At 44.9% G+C, this 21,866-nt stretch overlaps 1 protein-coding gene across 2 annotated transcripts in view; it reads left to right on the top strand.

The window, feature by feature from the left end:
* Kif26b (kinesin family member 26B) overlaps positions 1 to 21,866 on the top strand; it is a 404,164-nt gene that overhangs the window by 279,070 nt on the left and 103,228 nt on the right. Inside the window, exon 1 of one of the 2 annotated variants that reach the window (XM_026779720.1) lies at positions 105 to 519. The exons of the other annotated variant lie outside the window; for it this stretch is intronic. Coding sequence (XP_026635521.1) covers positions 449 to 519 — 71 coding nt within the window. The 5' untranslated portion in view covers positions 105 to 448. Of the gene's footprint in view, positions 1 to 104; positions 520 to 21,866 lie in introns of those variants that run through there. 2 annotated transcript variants of the gene reach the window in all.

The following is a 21,866-nucleotide window of genomic DNA, read 5'->3' as shown; positions in this document are numbered from 1 at the left end:
CTCCTCTCCTCCCCCCCCCATTCTCCCTCCGCCCCTCCCTCCCTGCCTGCCTGCCTCTGCCCCTCCCTTGCTGGCTCTCTGAGATAGCAGCAGACAGAGAGGCTGGTGCAGCTCTGGGAAAAGAGTGAGCCTGCTTGCAGGGACTGGCAGCATTTCAGCCAGCTCCCCTTGCATCCCATCCATGCGGTGTTCTGGGAGGGCAATGCGATGTTGAAGCAGGGACTGACCTGCACCAGGAGGGTGGCTGGGAGCTCAGAGAGGACAGGATCTTGGCTTAGCCAGAGGCTGGAATCACAGGAATGCTGCAGCAGGGGCTTCTCCGAAAGTTCCCAGACCCCCATGGATTTTAGAATTTCCCAGTCTCTTCTGCACCTCTGCACACCCTTCCTTCCTCCCGAGATGGCTCCAGATCTGCAGGAGACACTCGAGAGCAGCTATTTATTAGCAGATGTGGAGAGCTGGATGCTGCGCTTGGTTCTTTAGCCATGCCTTCTCAGTGGTGATGGATTGGACAGCAGTGTGAGTAACAGTTATACATGTTCCTCTGGTTCCTTGCTCTGTCTGATGTGCTTTGTGTTTTGTTTTTTTTTTTAATTTTAACTTTCTCAGTGAATTTCCTTTGAGGAGAGTGAAACCTGAATGTGCAAAGTGTGGCTAAGAAGTTAGGAGGTCCAGTTTGTGTGTGCTTTCTCCTTACGTAATTGGCATTCTCAATACACACAAACTATTGGCACAGAATCTACTAGCGTTCTCCCGAGGGTGAGAATAAAATGGGAAGGAAGTGAATCAGGATTTTGAACTGGTAGTCGTCGCTGTAAGGGGACTTACTCAGCATTGTAAAAATATTTGGCATTGACCCTTTTTAGAATCAAAGGTGGGATTGAAATGTGTTCTTTTCACAGAATCATGAAAATGAAGTTAGCCCGTGGCTTTCAGAACAGATTCTTTCTAGCTACATAGATGGGAGATTGATTTTTTTTTTTTTAAAACGAACCTCAGAGTTGACTGAATCCCCACGCTGTGCTCCAGCTTTGCTGGAGACAGACCTTTCCCTGTTCTTGCACACTGGGTCTGGGGGGCAGCATACTGGCGAGGTGAGAGCTGGCCATGTCGTGAGAGGTCCTCCATCTTTCTGTGTGGGCAAAAATCTGACTCAGTCACTTCAGTTAGCAAGTAGCATGAAAACCCAAATCAGGTCGATGTCACAGAAAAAAAAAAAAGGAATGGCTATCTGAAAGATCAGGAACTGAAAGTTAAAAATACGGTTTGTCTTTGCTTTTGCATCTGAAACAAGGTTCATGCTGTAGAGGAAGAGCCATTTAAGCTTTCTAGATTAACAAATAGTTTTTCACTGGAGACTTTCACCATCATAAATCCCCTAGGTATGGACACCTTTCACTGAGGAGTTTTTGTTTTATTTTATGATTTGGTTTTACAGACAGTTTTAACTTCCCCTTTAAAGCCTTTCTGGTAGCACTCACCTGAAGGTGCTTTGATCTGGAAAAGGGTTTCTAATGATGCTGTCAGGAGTTCTTTGCCTTTCTGGATCTCAACCCCAGACCCCTCCCACCTGCCTGCCCTCCCTGACTTGTCTCCCACTCCCCTTCTTCCCTCCAAATCTTGAAACATCATGAAGGCCCATTCTCTGGATACGCTGTGAACACACCCAGCCCAGCCCTGGACAGAGGGAGTACTATAAAGCAACACACAGCCCTGCCAGTGGGGGACTGAGCAAGCACAGCAGATTCCTGAATATTAAGTCAGTTCCATGTGCAGCAGAATAAGATCAGACCTGACCCAAAGCGGTGCTAACTTTATTAATTGGCACTTAATATTATCAAGAGTCTCCAAGGTCCTGAGGGGAATCAGCCTAAAGCCACACGGAATCCCCAGACTGCTCTGTGATTCTTGCCAGCCAGATATACCTAGGACCACACCTTGTAAAATATGTTCTTTGTTACCAAGGGGGATCTGTGACAGAAAACACATGTTGGCCGTGTCACGTGGGAGCCTCTGCACACGAAGCGGTGGTATCGCAAGGGAGAAGGCTATGAGCTCTGGAGCTATTTTGTTTGGGTTTCTGGTTTATATGAACTCTGGCAGACTCACGCATCTGGAAGAGGTTTGGAGGGGAGGGGAAGAACCTGGAGCAAGGCATGCAGGGAAAGGGAGCATCATTAAACATTAAATAATCAGAGTCAGGCTTGAAAGAATTTTCGTACCCACACTCCCTGTCGCTGGGCTTGTTTTTGGTCCCCCATTACGGCAGGTGTCAATTTGCCACCTCCCTGACGAGTGGAGAAAAGATTGTTTCCTAACACTTAAGGATTCGGGGCAGAGGAGTTCGGTTTCTCTAGAAATAGAAAAGACCATGAGGAGCGACCTTCCACGTGCCTGCTAATTTTAACAGAGCACACTCCCTGTCTGCCTCTCCTTCTCCTGGCCCCACGCCTCTTGGTGCCTTCAAAGTGTTCCTGGTGCAAAGGCCTTAAGTCCCCCTGGACCCTCGCTGCCCTATTAAGGGAGAAAGACAAGGGGCCAAGGACAGGGTTTTAATGGAGGGTGGAGAGCAGCTTTAGTGGCGAATGAGGAGAAAGAAAATGGCCAGATTTGCTGATACCTACAAAAGGTCTTTGAGAGGCAGTGATTGGTGTCGGAAAAACTGCTGAGCAATAAAATAAAAAAAAAGAAAAGAAAAGTAAAAGCAAAAACAATAAAAAAGCAGAATCAAGATGAGAGAAAAAGATCTGAGCGTTCCTGAGGCGCTTCAGGTAAAGTCCTCCTGTGGCAGTCAAGAAGGTCTACACGGGCCATGCCAGGTGGTTCGTTAGAAGCCTACAATTTGCTGTGTGAGTACATTTGTCTGCCCAGCCATCTTCCTTGGCCACGACTTCCATTCTGTGAAAAAGTTCCCGCGGAGTGCGCCCTGAGAGCTTCATCTCTAAAGATCAGGGTCACATGGAGACCCCCTTGTTTCTCTTACCATACTTGCGATCTGGGTTGTCCCCTCTTTTGTTCCCACTGGTCCTCGTTTTTCCAGCCTCCAGGTCTTCTCCCCATGACATCTGTTTCACCCTCATCCCTCCTGCACTGCAGAGAACTCAGAGTTCCTGGTGTGTCTGGCTGCAGAGCCAATCCAGGCAGAGAATACATCTTCCCTCAACCTGACCTTTCAACCTAGTCCCTCAGAGAGATGGCAGGCAAGAAACATGTCTTTGATAGATTTGGAGAATCATCACATTGAAAACTGCTAACAGTAGATTTGAAGTGTGATCCCCTTAAAAAGATGTGAGAGATAATGGATATGTCAATCATCCCAATTTAGACATCCCTCACTGTGTACACATCTTGAATTATGTTATGTTACAGCAAATCTATACATTTGCATTTGTTATCTTAAAAATTCTTATCATTAGACTTGTAAGAAGAGGAAATTTGGGGCTGGAGAAATGACTTAGTGATTAACAGCACTGGCCTTTCTTACAGAGGTCATGAATCCAGTTCCCAGCAGCCACATAGAGGCTCACAACCATCTATGATGGGATCTGATGCCCTCTTCTGGCCTGCAGGCGTACATGCAGAGAGAGCACTTGTAAAATAAATCTTTCAAAGAAGATGAAGAACAAGAGGAAATTTGACTTATGGACAATAGCTGTGTAAGTTTCCCTGGTCAGAGGAAAAACTCATTTTCCCTAGAGCCTTTCTTCCTCAGAGACCTGCCCAGCCCGTTGACATTACAACACAACATTGTCATCTACAAGGGTCACAGTTAAGAAAGGTACAGTAAAGTGACAGAAATAAATTGCAAAAATATGATGTTTGCCATTTGTGCTGGGCTGTGTTCGCAGCTGTCCTCAGCCACGTGCAGCCCGAGGTCGCAGGCCGGACCTTCCCACTCTGAGTCAGTGGGAGAAGCTGCTATTTGGTAGCAGCTAAACTGTGTAACCAGCACTTAGTGCTCCCCTTGAGCTACTAATCTGTAAATTGCTGAGCGTCTCTGAGCTCCTAATTTTCACATCCGCGAAATGTCTGCGAAGCTCACTGCTGGGTTAGCTTTCCAGTGCCGACATGATCACGTTCTGAAGAGACAAGGTTTACTTCGGCCCACAGGTCTGAAGCTATTGGCCTCCTTACTTAGGGCTTAAAGCAAAGGATCACATCATGCTGAAGAGTGTGTAGTAGACCTTCACCTCATGGTCTGAAAGTGAAGAAGAAAGACCAGAAAAATCCAAGTTCCCGTCAAGATCATGACCTCATCGATCTAAAAACCTAATAGCTTCTCTCAAAGGCTCCACCACTCTCGATTGTACCGTGCTGGTGAGCGAGCCTTGGACACGTGGCTCTGAGGAGCATTCCAGATCCAAAGAACGGTATCTCATTAGGCTCTGGAAGAATTAAATGAAGGAATGGGTGGGGCTTAGCTCTGTGCCGCATTGTATCTTCTGCCAGTGTTGCTGTTGGTGATGGCCCAACTCTCCGGCACTTTCAATAAAGGCCCAAGCTCTTAAGTGACTGGAGGTCTGGGGAAGGCAATGAGAAGGGAAGAGTGCTGGGGCGGTGGTCAAGCCTGGGCGTTTAGTCTCAGCTGGGCTGTGGTCAAGCCTGGGCGTTTAGCCTCAGCTGGGGCAGTGGTTCAGTCTGTATGTTTACTCTGAGTTCTGTTAATAATCATAGATTATTGTGTGGTGATTAAACAAGCAACAACAGAAATCTCGTAGCCCAGGAGAGTGCTAGCTGCTGACATTCTGAGATGCTTCTTCCTAAGGTGTTCCTCTGTTACCGCCTCCCCGACCCTTACTGCTGTCCCCCTGCACAGGGTTTTCTCTTTCCCCTGGCTAATTCCTTTCTGCTTTTCTGCTGTAATTCTCCTTTAACCCCCGTAGGGCCAGTTCAGGTTAGTCCATCTGCTGTGCTTGTGCATGTGTCTCTCGAGCCCACACATGGCTATGAAGGGGTCGTCATCATCCACCGCTTTCAGTAGACTGTAATCTCTGGGAATGGCACTTTTCCTTGAACTTCACATTCTGCATCTAGACTAGGGCCCTCCTTGCTGCCTGGCTGGGTGGTGGAAAGGAGAGGTGGCTGAAGAGGTCTTGCTTTGCCTCAGTGGTAGGTCTTCAGTGAACAGGGAATACAGCAATGTGTCCAAAGGCCTAGATGAGCAAAAGGATCAGTAGTTGCCTTCCGGGGTGGAGTAGCGTGACGATGATATCTGTTTAGCACTAATATTTTGTTTCATATGCTCAGTACTAACATTAATCCATGTTATTGGACCAAACAACGTCCTTTTTATTACTGCTCTCGCGGTGTGTCCAGTTCTCTGTCATAGACGGAGGATAGACGCTGTGGGCCAGTAGTTTGATGTTTGTGTCCCTGGAAGCAATACAATTTCCATCTCAAAGTGACAGCTGAAACTGAAAGCCAGTACCCTGGGAGGAGCCTTCTGTCATCTAGTCTACCCAAGTATAGGAGAACAATTCTAGATTCTGCCCTGAGAGGAGGGGGAATTGAAATCGGTTTCTAGGAAAAAAAAAAAAAAAAAAGGAGGGGGGGATAAAAAGAGATGGTTCAACAGTTAAGAGCACTGGCTACTTTCCAAGAGGATCAGAGTTCGATTCCCAGCACCTACACAGAGGCTCACAAACATCTGTGGCTTCAGTTCCAAGGAATCCCATGCCCTTTTCCAACTTCTGTAAGTACATGGTACCCAGGCATAAATGCAGGTGAAACACCTATACATATACATAAAATTAAATTAGAACAAAAATCAAGGGAGGGGGCTCAGGGTATCAAAAGCTATCCCTTGCCTACTTCACAGAATCCTCATCATGAAGGAGTATGACCAGTAGAGGAGCTAAGATTTTTGGGTCTGGATTCCAGTCTTGGTGAGTCTTTGCTGAAGTTTAGGGTCTTTTTCACTTCTGCTGGTGTTTCTCTCTGTGTGGGACTGTCCGCAGCTACCGAGAGTGACACCTGATTGTCCACTCTCTTCGAGCCCAGCCTCAGGAGCCACCATTTTTCTGTAGAATGGCTTATGACTTTCTGCAACACCATACGAGCTCAAGTTGGTGAGGAGGTGGCCTCCTTCCTCATTGTAAGAATGTGTTTTCTGGCAGGAAATTTTCTGTCAAGACAAAGCAAAATCCAAACCATGTTTGACAGGAATGGATGGTTCCTGTGGCCAGTCCTGATAGAGAGCCACGAGATGGTCCGGGGGTGCCGTGGAGCCCTGCACTGAGTACATGCATGTGCTTTGTTAGTGGGCCACTTGCGGTCATGCAGATGTTCATATCTGTCTACAGGCAGGCCCACGGCAGCTGCTTTTACCAGTAGGGCCAGTGCTCTGTGGATCAAGTTCAGACCAGCAGGCCGGAGAGGCTCATGTTTCACTTTCTTTTGACCCTGGATATCTGCACAAATGAGCCACCTGCCGTATCTGGGTGCCGGCGTGAAGGTGTGGAGTGCAGCGGCAAGCCTGCAAGGCCTTTCTCCGCTTTCTGGTGCACGAAAGGGACGTGGAGGAATCCCACAAAGCCACAAATCCAAGACGTCAGTTCATAAATATGTAAGGTCCCCGCTTAGGTAATAAACCCGATTGCCCAAACTGTCATTTGCACCTTCTCTTCAGTTGAACACAGATGTTCCGTGCCAGAGAGTTCCTGGATACTGAGAAAGGGAGCTGGAGAAGGGGGGCTGCGGGAGGGCCAGGCTGACGGCCCAGACTGCTCTCTCTGCTTCAGCCTACCCTATGCGTTGTGTGGGCTCTTTCTCTCAGTATTGAATTAGTATGTGCAAAAAATTAACTGTGTGGCATTTGGAAAAGGGTTGGGGATGAGTCTGGACAGAAAGGCAGGGAAAAAAATGTGGCCAGCGTTTAGCTTTTGGCAGCAGCAACTCAATCTATAGATACTTCTATTTTGGTTGCATCGTGATTAAAGCTCTCAGAATCTTAATACAAATCCCGTCAATCACTTGATATTAAAATCTAGCCCTATGGATCAGATGCAGGCTGGGAAGCAGATGTGGAGCGTAAGGGCACTAACTGAGCACCTAACACATTGTAGGCATTTTGTCCTGGGGTCGGAAAATGAATCTAGGAAAAGAACGACCAAGACAGCAACTGATTCTGCCACAACAGTAAGCCACAAAGTACCTCTTCCCACTAAGGAACACTCTCAGGTCCCACAGAAGGAGAGAACGAATTCTCTGTGGGTAGAGGTGAAGGATGAGGCAGAGGGTGTGGCTGGGAATTTAGGGTGGAATTACCTTGAGTTTCTGTTTACCCTATACCAGAATGAAAGAGGATGGCGTTGTGCAAGTATATGCATATCTCATGATCACCCTTTTTCTAATGACACATATCATAGAAGCTAACATATAAACCTTCATAAAAATGCTTAGGTCTAAAATTAAGTAAGGTATTTGATAAAGAGTTTTAGAATGATGGTAGTGGCGCACGGCTTTAATCCCAGCACTTTGGAGGCAGAGGCAGGCGAAGCTCTGTGAGTTCAAGGCCAGCCTGGTCTACAGAGAGAATTCCAGGACAGTCTCCAAAGCTACACTGAGAATCCCTGTCTTGGAAAACCAAAAGAAATTAAACAGAATATCATAATAATGAAAAATAGCAATTGTATTATGGCAGCTGTCTGCCACCGTGAAAAGAAATCTCTTATAAAATATACTTTAAAAAGGGAGGCTTATTTTGACTTTTGGTTTCAGAGTCTCAATCCATAGACCTGCAACCAAAATCACAGGGAATACAACACAGAAAAAAAGACACCCTCTTCACGGTGGTTACAAAACAAGGAGGGAGAGAAAGGGGCCGCGATCCCAATATCTCCTTCAGAGCACACCCCAACTATCCCATTTCCTTCATCTAAAGCTCACATCACCTTACCCAAGTCTTTCACACATGACCTTTGGGAAACATAGAGGATCCAGATTATCATGTATGAAAAATAGAACTCAGATGTATCCAGGAGACCGTAGGAAGAGTCTGGGATTTCACAGCAGTCTGCGGTCATCCTGTCTTTTCTCTGTGTTGTAAGCTCTCTCTGCCTCCATTCTGTTAGCTGGTTATTAATTTGCACTTGAGAAATCCATAATAGGGGGGAAGATCCCGACGAGCCTTCCGAAGCGCCTGAAGTGTGGGATAATGACTTGGATACTTTTACAGTGAGCTGAGCATCCTGGTCACGGCAGAGGAGTGGCCTCTTAACCCTGGGAAACTCCTTAGAGTGCATGCATTTGGCTGATTTTTCAATTCTGAAGAGCAGAATTCTGGGAGAAGGGAATTATATAGTACATTCTTGAATCCCTTCATACATTCTCTCTCTCTCTCTCTCTCTCTCTCTCTCTCTCTCTCTCTCTCTCTCTCTCTCCTTCCCTCCATCCCCTCCTCATCTGTGTGTAGGTTCAGGTGTGTGCATATGTGTGTGGAAATCAGAGTATCATAGGACAACCTCAGGCGCCTCCCATCTTTTGTTTAAGAAAGGGTTTAAGGGTTTCTCTGGCCTGCCATTGTCCAAATAAGCTAGACCAGCTGACCAGCAAGCCTGTCTCCCTGTTCCATCTCACCTTTGCTGAGGTGACAAGGGTATGCAACCACACTCGGTTTTTCATATGGGTTCTTCTGGGATTTGAACTCAAATACTCATGCTTGTATGGCAAGCACTTTATTGACTGACCTCCCTCGAGGCCTCCTGCATTCATTCTTTCACTCAACAATGGTCATTAAGCCCTTGTCACCCACAGGAAAATACTTGAATAAAGATCTTGCTTTACTTTCTAGAGCTTAAAAAGGAAGCATGCATAGACAGTGTCTGTAAGGAATAAGACCCGGGAGCTTAGGCCTAACAATGTGATAAGAGAATACTTTTAGCCTTCAAGCTACAGAGAGTTGTTTCCAAGTAACATTGGCAATGCTGGCTTTTGCTAGAAAATTTATTGTATGAGCTTAGACCATTCATACTTGTTTTTTTTTCGAAGTTCTCAGCAATCGGTGGGAGAAAATGGTAAAAATTGGTATTTGACTTACTCCTCATGTTCATTCTCAGCAAATGCCAAATAAGACTCGAACTAAATTGTTAAATTGTTGTCATTACTTGAGCGTCTCATAAGAACACCTTCAAATTCAAGAATATTGTGGGTTTAATTTCTTTACGAATAGAATTTTGAGAAACAGGCATGGTGATGCATTCCTGTAACCAACCCTTGCATAGTGATGAACGCCTATAATTCTAGCACAGTTATGTACATCTGTAATCCCAGCAGGATGGTGCTTGCCTGTAATTGCAATGGAGCTGGGTGGCAGGGCTGCAACCCCAGCATAGTGATGCATGTCTGTAATCCCAGCATAATAATGCATGCTTGTAATCTCACTATAGTGATGGAGGAAGGTCATTGGTTAATTAATAAAGAAACTGCTTGGCCCTGATGGGTTAGAACATAGGTGGGTGGAGTAAACAGAACAGAATGCTGGGAGGAAGAGGAAGTGAGCTCAGATGCCAGGCCGCTGCTCTCTGAGGCAGAAGCCATGAAGCTCCGACCCAGGATGGATGTAGGCTAGAATCTTCCCGGTAAGCACACCTTGGGGTGCTACACACATTAATAGAAATGAGCCAGGCAGTGTCTAAAAGAACACAGTTTGTGTGTTGTTATTTAGGGGCATAAGCTAGCCAGGCAGCTGGGAGCTGGGTGGCAGGAACACAGCCCGCAGCTCCTACTACAGTATAGTGATGCATGTCTGTAATCCCAGCATCGTGATGCATGTCTGTAATCCCAGCATCGTGATGCATGTCTGTAATCCCAGCATAGTGATGCATGCCTGTAATCCCAGCATAGTGATGCATGTCTATAATCCGAGCATAGTGATGCATGTCTGTAATTTCAGTATAGTGATGCATGTCTGTAATCCCATAACTCAGGAGACAGGGGCTAGAGCATGGGGTGTACCAGGTGAAGCTTAACTTAGTAAAACTCTGTCTCAATAACATGTACAAAAAGAAAATATAATTTTGAGGGAAAAGTCTGTTTTTCCACGCAAATATGAGGGATTTCTCAGGGCACCACTTTGCTCTGAGAACTATCCCAGGAAGAAGCCAGGGAAACATGGACTTGGAGGTCCCCTGGAGAAAAGAGAAACAGCCCTCTCAGCTTGCCTGCCAGCAAGTGATTTCCTTTCTAAAGGTCAGAAATGGGAAAAAAAACCCAATCATCTAATCAAATTGACTTTTAGAATTAACTTTACAAAACACAAATCCACAGCCTCTGGTTCTCAGGGAGTCTAGCAGCGTTATTTGTGTCAACAGACAACTTAAAAAGAAAATCTCACTCCCAAAGGCCTGGCAAAATACATGTTGGACACAGATTAATAATGATGCAGAAAATTAATTATAATGAACACAGCTGTAACATTCATTCTTCGAATGTGTAGCCTGGAAAATAACGTATTACAAAACGGTTTATGTATCACCATCGCCTAGAAGCTAGTAAATGTTAAAAACAAATGAAAAACCCACTCGTTTACTTATTCTTTAAATGTTTGTTTAATATCTACTAGGTACCAGGCACCATTCTTAAAAAAAATTTCATTACTCCTTTGAGAATTTCATACAATGTATTTTCATCATATTTACCTCTAAATCTCCCCAGTTACTCTCTCTCACTCCCCAGCTTTGTGGGTTTTTTTTTTTGGTTTTTGATAACCCATCAACTCCCACTCCAGTTGTCCATGTACACTTTTATATACACACTCCACTGTGGTTGACCTGCCAGGAACAACACCCTTAAAGAGTAGACTCCCCTTCTCCCAGCAGCCGTCTGTCATTTGTCCGTAGCTCCTCAGCCATGGGTGGTGGCTCATGAATCCCTTCCCCCCTGCTCTAAAAGGCTGTCTGGCTTGAACTTATGAAGCAGCCACAGCTGCTGTGAATTCACTAACTCAGCTTTCCTGCGATGTCCAGAAACACCCTCAGTTCCACCCTCCTCCTCACTGGCTCTGACAATCTCTCCCTCCACCCCCTCGTCTTTGACTCCTGGGCCTTGGGGAGGGAGCATAATGTAGACGTCCAGTTTGGGGTTGAGTAACTCAGCTAACACTGATTCTCTGTGCTTTGAGGAGTTGTGAGTTTCCCCGGTAACCATCATCTGCTCACACATAAACTCCTCTGATGAGGTCTGAGGGATGGACTCTTCTGTGGGGAGGGAAATGAATTTCCAAGGTAGCTTTGAGGCTGTGTCCATTTAGCACAGTAACTGTAGTAGATCCACACCGGTAGGTACCACAGCCGAAGTCCTTACCCTGTCAGAAGCTGCACTGGACCAGACTACACAGAACATCAGCACTGGCTACCTGCCTCTTCCTTTGGAGCACCATGGCATCAGTGAGCATGTGGATACGGAGATGGAAAAACAAAGATCCTGGATAACCCAAGAAGTCTCAGTTTTAAAGGACCACCGTAAAAACTAGGAAACAGAACCGTATCTCCCTGCCCAATACAAACAATCATTTTCCCCCACATACAGTGAAGATCCTATTAATGTATCCCGACAGGCTTGTTTTGAATCATGTACAAGAGCATCCCAAAGCAGCCCTGCAGGGCCTCTGCACTGGACCAATCCTTAGATAAAAATCGCTCCAGCTGGACCAGTGTTTCCAAACTCTGTCATGGATGAGGAGCATGGGGGGACTCTAAGGTTGACCCTGTCAAGAAGAACTGCAGCTAGATTCATGTCTTCTGTAATGTCAAGGTCTTGAGCTAACTGTGTTTATCTTCCCAGCAGTTCATGCATTCATCCATGCCCTCATCCATATATACGTCCGTCCGTTTGTTCACATATGTGTAGTATGCATTGTGGGCTAGGCAAATTGGGGAACACAACTGTGGAAATGAGAGCTGGCTTGTGACCTTGTAGAGCTCTGGCCAATTGGAAGAAGTGGTATGAGCTCCCTCTTGTGTCCTTTTTCTTGTGGTGACTATGAGAGAGGCATGGTAGTCAGGGTTTACCACTTCATGACCAGTACAGACAACTTAACCCCAGTGCAATATGGGAAGCGATGCTGGCCACACTCAACTTCAGCGTGGGGCAGCTCTGTCAGTTTATGTAACACAGGCTTTGGTTTCTGTATGCATTGATCTCAAACCATTCTTTCTAAGTGCCCCCAGGACACAGCTTACATTAGTTAAAGTGGACAATCAGTTTTCTTTTTCCTGGTCATTCTTGTCTGAGGATTACACTGGCAGAGAAGAAACTCAATCGAGTAAGTGATCTCCTGCAGTACCCAAGGCGAGGGACACAGCATGGATTTCGTGACCTGGTTTTCAGAGTGTAACAGTGGAGTAAGGAGAAATCTTCCTGACATCTGACTTAAGCTGTAGATGACCACAGTTTACCAGTTCAAACAAAAGAGTCTTCTTTTCTGACCAGCCCAGCCATCAGGGTAACCAAACTCAAATTCAAGATGACCAGGAACCCAGATTGGCATGCATTAATGTCATAGTCCATTTGATTGCTGGTAAACTAAGAGCTTACTCGGAGAAAAAGGGGTTGTGTTGGCTAATTTTTTTTCATTTATTTATTTATTTATTTATTTAAGATTTCTGCCTCCTCCCCTCCACCGCCTCCCATTTCTCTCCCCCCACCCCCATCAAGTCCCCCTCCCTCGTCAGCCCAAAGAGCAATCAGGGTTCCCTGTCCTGTGGGAAGTCCAAGGACCACCCACCTCCATGCAGGTCTAGTAAGGTGAGCATCCAAACTGCCTAGGCTCCCACAAAGCCAGTATGTGCAGTAGGATCAAAAACCCATTGCCATTGTTCTTGAGTTCTCAGTAGTCCTCATTGTCCACTATGTTTAGCGAGTCCGGTTTTATCCCATGCTTTTTCAGACCCAGGCCAACTGGCCTTGGTGAGTTCCTGATAGAACATCCCCATTGTCTAAGTGTGTTGGCTAATTTTATATCAATTTGATACAGGTTAGAGGCATCTGAGAGGAGGGACTAGCCCAATTAAGAAAAGACCTCCATAAGATTGGGCTGTAGGCAAGCCTGTTGAGCAGTGGTTCTCAACCTGTGGGTCACGACCCTTTGGCAAACCTCTAGCTCCAAAAATATTTATATTATAAATCCATAACAGTAGCAAAATTATGGCTATGAAGTAACAATGAAAATAACTTTATGGTTGGGAATCACCACAACATGAGGGGGTCACAGCATTAGGAAGGTTGAGAACCACTGTTGTAGAGCATTTTCTTAATCAGTGATTGATAGGGGAGGGCTCAGCCCATTGTGGGTGGGGTCATCCCTGGGTTCTATAAAAAAGGAGGCTGAGAAAGCCATAGGAAGCAAGCCAGTATGCAGCACCCCTCCTTGACCTCTACATCGGCTCCTGCCTCCAGGTTCCTACCCTGCTTGACTTCCTTGAGTAATGGACTAGTATATGGGAGTGTAAACCAAACAAACCCTTTCCTTCCTAACTTGCTTTGGTCATGGTATTCACCACAGCACTAGAAACCCTGACTAGGGCAAGGATTAAAGCCAGGGCCCCTTTTGCGATGCTCTTATTACAGCCCATGTATCTAGAAGCTTCTGTGGAGGAATCTCCTGAAACACATTCAGGGTATAGCTTTCATATTAACAGTTTATTGTAAGAAGAGCAAAAGCAAATGTTTGCTTGGTGTTTCTAATGCTAGAACCTGTCCAGAGATCACACACATGTGTCAAAATCTGCCCTCTTTATGTCAGAACAGGCTTGTCCAACATGTTCTGCTTTTGACAGTCTGTTCCTAGATGTGCCATCAGGACATCAATTTAATTTCCTCACAATGATATCAGGCCTGGTGATTCATTCTTAGCTAAGCACTCGGTGTCAGAAAATTACAGGAATAATTAACATGGTGATAAAGTTAAAATACTACTTTAAAATCGATATGGATACTTAAAATAGCATAATTAGGGCTGGGGAATGATTCAGTCGGTAAAGCTCCTGCCATACATGCATGAGGAACTGAGTTTGACCCTGCCTCCAGGTTCTACATATAAAGCCTGGCAGGAGTGTGACCCCAGCATTTGTGGAGTGGACAGAGACAAATAGAACCCTGAAGGTCTGTCACCAGCCAGTCTAGTCAGACGACCCTGTTTGAAGAGACAGAGGTGGGGAGGAGTCTACGGAGCATGCCCAGTGTTGATCTTTACAGGCATGTGAGCGCATCCCTGCACATACACACAAGCATGTGCACGCCACACAGATAAACATAAAAATAAAATCGTGTGATTGTGCTCCAATTCTGGAGCGTACAAAGGAACTGTTCAACTTGGGGATCTAATATCTAAGAATGTCCCCAGAAGAGTAATTGACTTTGCGTTTTGTACACTTCGCCCATCCACACATAGTATGTCTGCTAAGATAAAGGCCAATCAAGTACACAGATCAATGAAATCTGGGTCACTTGGTGGAGTTCACTAGGGAATTTTCAATAAATCTTCCTTTTATTTTGATCGATTTCACTGTTTCTCACTATTTGTTTCCGAGTGGTTTCCTTTCTCTACAGCTTCACTTAATCATTTGATAATTCTTCTCAAAGATACTAAGTAACTATTTTATATGACAAAGAAGTAACACGAAAGAACATGAAAAATTAGTTGATCAATGAAATAATACATGAGCGGACTCCATTGCTTCATCTTGTTTTTAAATTCTTTATTTCTTGGCCTGTCCCCTGCCCCCTCCCTCATTGCCCATCTCCCAAGTGCACTGCGCAGGCTTGTGCCAGAGCATGACCCCAACAACGTGAACATGACTCTAACAACAGGAGATGCAGCGGTAGAGAGACTGGCGGGAATAGTGGGAAGGGCCTGTGGTGAGTGCTCCCTCTGCTTCCCATTGATGGAGATGCTACCCAGACCTCACTTCCTCAGGCCACTTCTTCACCTACCTGACAGCCCACGCTGAAACGATCAAATAAGCGAGTATGTGTGACAGAAAGCAAATTATAGGTCTTTGTAGCAGCGCTGGCACAGATGTGCAGAAAACATTTCCCGCTGTCTTTCCGGTTGGGCCGTGATCACTGGAGACTCTTCTTGATTTCTACAGTAATCTAACCTGTGCCTCCTGCTCCACGGGGACTGTGTTAGCCCTTTGGTAAAACCAGACACAGCTGCCTTATTGCCTCTGTTCTAGAGCACAACACATATCTGACACATGCACGGCTGTGCACAACGCATCCGCCGTAGGTTTTAGCCATCAGTGTGAGCGTCATCCCAACCTGCTTTAGAGTGGTTAGGCTGAGGGAGGTTGTGTGGTAGTTCTTGCTCTGTTGTGAACAAAATATATAAGAGAATACTTTAACGGAAGAACAATTCATGGTGGCTCCTAATTTCAGAGGGTTGAGTCTATGGTCACCTGGCCCTGCGTTTCTGGGACTAGAGTGAGGCTGAACTTTGTGGAGGTGTGTGTGTGTGTGTGTGTGTGTGTGTGTGTGTGTGTGTGTGTGTGTGAAGGAGGACCAGTAACAAGGTACCCCCAAGGACTAACCACCACACACCTACTTCCTCCAGCTATGTCCCACCTCCTAGTGTCTCTAAGATATCACAACCAGCTGAGGTCCAAGCCCCTCACACATGAGTTGGGGGGTATTTTATAACCCAATCATAACAAGGACAGTATATATTTCAACCTCTCAGACTCCAGCAGGGCTGCTGAAGCACCAGCAATCTGTAACAACTGTCAGGAATCTAGGGCAGTCCAGCCTTGCTGCAGAGACCGGGCTGAGTCTGACCCACTTCTTGTTCTGTTCATACAGTTGCCATGTGGAGACCCCATTCCGACTGTGTGCACTTGAAATACCTTCGGTAATTATTTCTTCAGATTTCAACCTAACAGTAAATAATTTTGAAAATAAAAATACTGCAGGAAGAAAATTGGCCTCCTTTAGCAAATGAAACTTATATTCAAATTTAATTAACCAAGAAATCCTCAAACCCAGTTAGCATGTCACCTCGCATTGACAATTAATTAGTTTTGCTCTGAAAAAAAACTCTGCAGGTATTGAGCAAAGAGTTCTAGATTTGGCTTTGTTTTATCTGCCAGCCCTGCCCGTTTCTAGTTCTCACGCCTTGACGGCAGTTTCCAGCTTCAGACAACACATTATCTCCAAAGTGTGCAACCCCGTGTCAGCTTTAAATGTCACAGAATCAACATACAGAGGGATGAGCATGACGCACTATGGCTTCAACCGTGAAGACTTTAGGAGTGAGCAACATGACCACTTTCCAAGGGAATGGCTGTCCTTGGTCTGTAGGTGGGTGGCCCGATTCTGGTAGATCGTGGAACATCTTCCTTTTACCTTTGCATTAGCATACGGCTAAGTGATTTAGCCCAGTGTAATGAAAAGAGCATTAAACTCGTCAGAACCTTGAAGTCAGATTATCTGGAATATGTTTGTTCCTTGAAGGAATTTTAATTTTGGTTGGGCAGTCCGTATGCTGATAAGACACACAGACATCTTTTATGAACAACAACTTCTCAGCAGAAAAGTCAAGTACTCCATTCTCCAAGGAGCAGCTGTAAATTCACTTATGTCTGTCTTTCTCTGCCTGAAATTTATAAACAATCTAAATAACAATCTAAATATCATAGAGACATGGTGTCTTAGTCAGTGTTCTATTGCAGGGAAGAGACGCCATGACCATGACAGCTCTTATAAAAGAAAACATCTGATTGGGGCTTGCTTATAGTTTCAGAGGTTTAATCCGTTATTCTCAGCAAGGTGACACACAGGCAAACGAAGTAGGTTAGTGTTCTCTATCTGGACCTGCAGGCAGCAGCAAGAGAGAGACATGAGCCTGCCTTGAACTTTTAAAACCCCAAGACCCACCACCCCTAGTGACATACTTCCTCCAACAAGCCCAACCTACTTCAACAAAGTCATACCTCCTAACCCCTTCCAAGGAGTGGCACTCCCTAATGTCCAAGCATTCAAATATATGAGCTTACGATGAAACCACCACACATGGTTTCATTAATTCCATTTAATATGACCAGCCAATTTCCTATTCTCCTTTTCAGAAAAGTTAGCAGTAACGTTTATTAACTAGAACCATCTCTGTCTGGCACTGGGTGGGAGCTGTAACCTGCATTTCCAGTTACTTAGGTCTGGTGTTCACGGCTCTCACTTGTGTGTCGAGCCAGGCTTGCATGGGTGTGCCACAGGAGAGGGTAGGAGAACGCCCAGTTTTCTTGGTACTAAGCATGTTTGGGTCTAGGTAGATAGAACAGAAAGATCTGCAGGCGTCGGGGTGGGCTTCTGAGCAGAAAAGTTATGTATTAGTTTCATTGCTGTTGCCATGATAGAATATTCTGACAGAAGCGACTTAAGTGTTAGTTTCAGGCGTGACAACCATTACCAGCAGTTAAATCAGGTAACTGCTAACACTTCTTCTTTTTTGTAACTCATAATTTTCAATATAAATCCCTCCTCTGATTGACTCATGGCATCGGGTCAGATGGAGATGGTGACATAAGCACAATGCTGTGGGAAACCATAAAACTTCCGCTTTCAGCACTACTTAGAACTCCAGGCTGCTTAACCTTGAGACTTTCGTTTGCTGCTGTAAGTCCAAAGGCTGGATTGATTAAGAACCGTGTGGAGGCTGAAGAAGTGGCTCAGCGATTAAGACACTAACTGCTCATCCTGAAAACTCTGTTCCCAGCACGTGTCGGATGGGTCAAAAGCACCTGTAACTCCAGCTCCAGGGTTTCTGACACCCTCTTCTCCACTCTGTAGGCGCACACACACACACACACACACACACACACACACACACTCACACTGGAAATTCTAAGGAACTCCAGTGTGGCTCTATGCTATTCCTCCAGCAGGGTGCAAAGCTGTCAGACAGGTCTGGGGCCGCAGAAGAAGGTGAACACGTGGTGTCCGTCTTCAGTGAGTCCACAGTGCAGTGAGGGAGAGGACACCAAGACAGAAGACCACACTGCAAAGGAGCCTCTGGGTCAAGGCTGACCCCTGATTGTCTTTTTTTAAGATGTGTTGCTTTAAAATATCACTTAAATAAGGCTGTATAAGGCTGCTGAGGTGGGTGGGGTCGATTCGTAAGAGAAGAACAAATGCACAACCATTCTCATGACAGGCTGCAAATGAGATTCACTCGCAAAACTCAACCCATTTTCAAGTTGTAATACATTCCCCTGTAATATTTTAGGGTGATATTGTTGGACAGAAATGGTCGGCCATGTTTTGCCTCCTAGCAGTAAATGTTTTATCTGAAGCCATGACATGAATTATCATTCCTAATGAAATGGATCACTTGCATAGAAATCAGAACAACTCCAAGACCCATATATATATATTGCAGTCTCTGAGTGACATAGAAAAGCCTTTCCTAACAACCAGTTAGGACACGGGAAGTCGGTGGGCCCTTTTGTTCCTGACTGTGGGAATTCCAAAGTGACGATGTTGTATTTCACAGCGAGGCCAGAACGCTTTGAAATTGGTGTTATTTCAACATGAGGCATCGCTGGTGTTTGCTACACCTGGATGGCGTAACTCATAATTTTCAATGCCATTTCCAGAGGGTCTGCCTCGAACCACGAACTCTTGCCACCTCTTCTCGCTATTTGTCATCTGTTTTATTATCTTCTCTCCCTGTGTCATTGACTCCGTGGATTTCCTGGGAATGCCAGTGATCTGTCATGTCATTGCTCATTATCAGAGAATCTTAATCCTCCCAGCCTTGACATATTCTATAACGGCACAAGAGCCTTAATGGCGTCAGCCATTTTCACAGTAAATTGTAACTTGGGTTGTCCTTCACACACTGATGGAGGCGATTTGACGGCCACAGTCTCACTCCTAGGTCAGGACCCCGTCTGGGTAGCAGGTGTGGCTGTGTGAGACTCTGTCATTTTTCAGCTGATCCCCCACCCATGCATTGTCTGAATTGGGTTGAGCAGACCTCGAGTGACCTGTTAATCTGTATAAACGCTTTCTTCACCTTTCTGAGCATTCCACCCTTGAACGCCCCTCAGATAAGATGAGATATTCTCGGGGCGTGCTTACATGTTCTGGGCAGAATCACAAAATGAATAAAGGTCCTTAAAAACAATCATCCTGTGAAAGGAGAGTATTATGGGAGGTTGTGGGAGGGAGATGTGGGGGAGAACCTTCTAAAGCACACTTTGTTTGAAAAATGCCATAATAGTATCTGGTATCTGTATGCTACACTGAAAAGTAAAAATTAATAAATAACAAAGAAAAGTTTCTAAATTAAAAAAATGACTGCATTGCCTTATTTTTTTCTGGCCAACCTTTAAGGAAAGTTGTACTCTTTTTGAATCTAGTAATTCTTCAAATATGACGGCCTATATTATAGTAATCAATGGACATCAAATATGGTAGGCTCCAGTTTAACTCTCTTGAGATACACTGAGGATTTCCATTTAATTGTTCTGCACTTCTGAAATTCCAGCATTGCCATCTAATAAATAGCCTGTTGTACAAATGCAATAAACAAGAAAAAAAGTCATCCTTAATGTTCCACTTTGATTGACAGCTGAGGCCTAAAATGACCTCCCTGTTTGAACCAGCTAAATCCATCCTATGAGTATTGATAACATTTTTCAACTTTCAACTCAGTGGACCTGGGCATTGAGAATAGGAGGCAATCGCATGGAGATCACATCAGTTCTAAGCTGATTCCTGTGGAAGGAGAGCACAGAGGTGGTGAGGAGGGATGGAGAACCCAGAGGGAAGAACCACACCCAGCCTGAGCATCCTCCATCTTTCCTCACAGTGACAATGCCTAGCATGGTGCCACTTTCTAGATACAGGTTCAGTAAATATTCATTTCATCCTGCTAGGGAGATGATCTTTTTCCTCGAAATAAGCACTGGGAAGTTCATGAAGTTAATGGGTAGTTAAAGAGGTGCACTGGGGTGCATACCTTCAGGAAATATGTCACGCTGTCCTTCGTTGGAACAAGACAGGTAAATATGGTCTTTTAGGTTTATTTGCTATTTGAAAATTTGTTTAAAAAACAACAACTCACCTGTTTTCCCTGATATGGGGGGAAAGGACTTGCAGAGCATGAATTTTGCAAAATGCACTTCTCTCCAGAATGTCAACCGTTTCAATTCTTTTGTGACTGCCTCTCCTTTTATGTCCCCACATAATGCCATTATACATGAGTGATTTCTAAACTTTAACCTTCTCCTATCTGTGTGTCATTGAAGCACTATATAAAAAGAGCTGAAGCAGCTGGTCTCCTCAGAATTGGAATATAGAAGGCAGATCAGAGAGCCAGTTATAATGATGTCAGAATTAAAGTGCCATTGAGGAATGCGTGGCTAGAAGGGATATCCTATTCATTTCAAATTTCTGAAATTTTCCTAATGTGAATTATACACACATTTTACAAATGAAAGAACTTAAAATTTGACTCAAAACAGTTCTTTTTAATCAAATCTAGTTTTTCTTAGTGGAAGCCAGTGGGGCTTTCCTAAGTGGACTGGCAAGTCTAATTGTCTTTACATTCAGTCTCTGTGCTGCAAGACACAGGAAATCGCCTGCCTCCTCCCTGCGTGTTTTCCTCTCTGATATTCCTTTTAAGTGGTTTCCGCCCACCACTTAGACACTTGCAGTTACAAAATAGGAGGCTGATTTATCAAGAATGGGCTCTCTCACTTTTAGGAAAATTCCCTTTTAATTATAAAGCCAATATGCGTTTATGTTTCACCTAGTGTAGTAGATTTTTGTCACACAAATCTAATCCCTGTTTAAAGGTGATGAGGTTCAATGCCAGGGTCCTCCATCAAGACTCAATCTTAGCTCCAGTACTTGTTATGGACCTCTCTGAAGTACCCTTCGTTGGTACACTAAGCCCTTGATGACATCTTTAATTAGTTTCCTAAAAGAGCCTATAAAAGCAGATAGTGTTTTTTTCTGAGTCTTACTGGGGACAAACCAAATTGGTAACAGTCAATGTGATGATGATAATAATAAAAAAAGATAATGATTTGCCAAGCACTATGTGAGCACAATAGTCAGAATTTATGCAGTTTGCCTGTTATTACCTACTTAGTATCTACGTTAGTTATTACAACAATTTTTCTCATTGTTGTAATAACAAAATACCCTGACAAAGGTAATTTATGGAGGGTATGACACGTCCATCATGGCGGGGTTATGGAGGGTATGGCATGTCCATCACGGTGTGGGGGGGGTCATGGTGCCAGGAGCGTGAGACAGCAGGTGACATTCCTACAGTCAGGAAGCAGATGAATGCTGGCCATCTGCACACTGTCCTTTTATTCAGCTCAGGCCCCTGGTTTATGGTATGATGTCATTCATGTTGAGATGGGTCTTCCCACCTCAATACACTAGATAATCCCTCACAGGCATCCTAGAGACTCATCTCCGAAGTGAGTCTAGATCTCTATCTAGTTCTGGCCAAGGTGTCAGGAATATTAACCAGCACACTGTCAGAAGAAGCTGCTCAAACTGAGGTTAAGGTCTGAAGGGCCTCTGGAGCTGGCTTTGTTTTGTGCTAAGTGGAGTCTTCATCTAGGATTCAAGAGGTAGCCAGTGAACATAGTTAACACCCTTGCTTGATGGGCACTTTCTTCTGTTTGTCATTTATTTCTCCTTAGTATCTTTTAGAGATGGCCCTTCTGTTTCTACCATGTCTACTGCTCTTTTTGCAGGAAACTAAATAATACAGCTCCTGGGTCAGCCATGCTCCTGTAGTGACACCTTGCATGGTGAAGGATCGCTCACGGGAGCACAGTGAAGGGTCACTCCTGGGAGCACAGTGAAGGGTCACTCCTGGGAGCACAGTGAAGGGTCACTCACAG

The sequence above is a fragment of the Microtus ochrogaster genome, chromosome 6 (genome assembly GCF_000317375.1).
Source record: "Microtus ochrogaster isolate Prairie Vole_2 chromosome 6, MicOch1.0, whole genome shotgun sequence".
Classification (NCBI taxonomy): Eukaryota; Metazoa; Chordata; class Mammalia; order Rodentia; family Cricetidae; genus Microtus; species Microtus ochrogaster.
The sequence above is the reverse complement of the archived record's forward strand: the minus strand, read 5'-3'. Positions and strand labels throughout refer to the sequence as shown.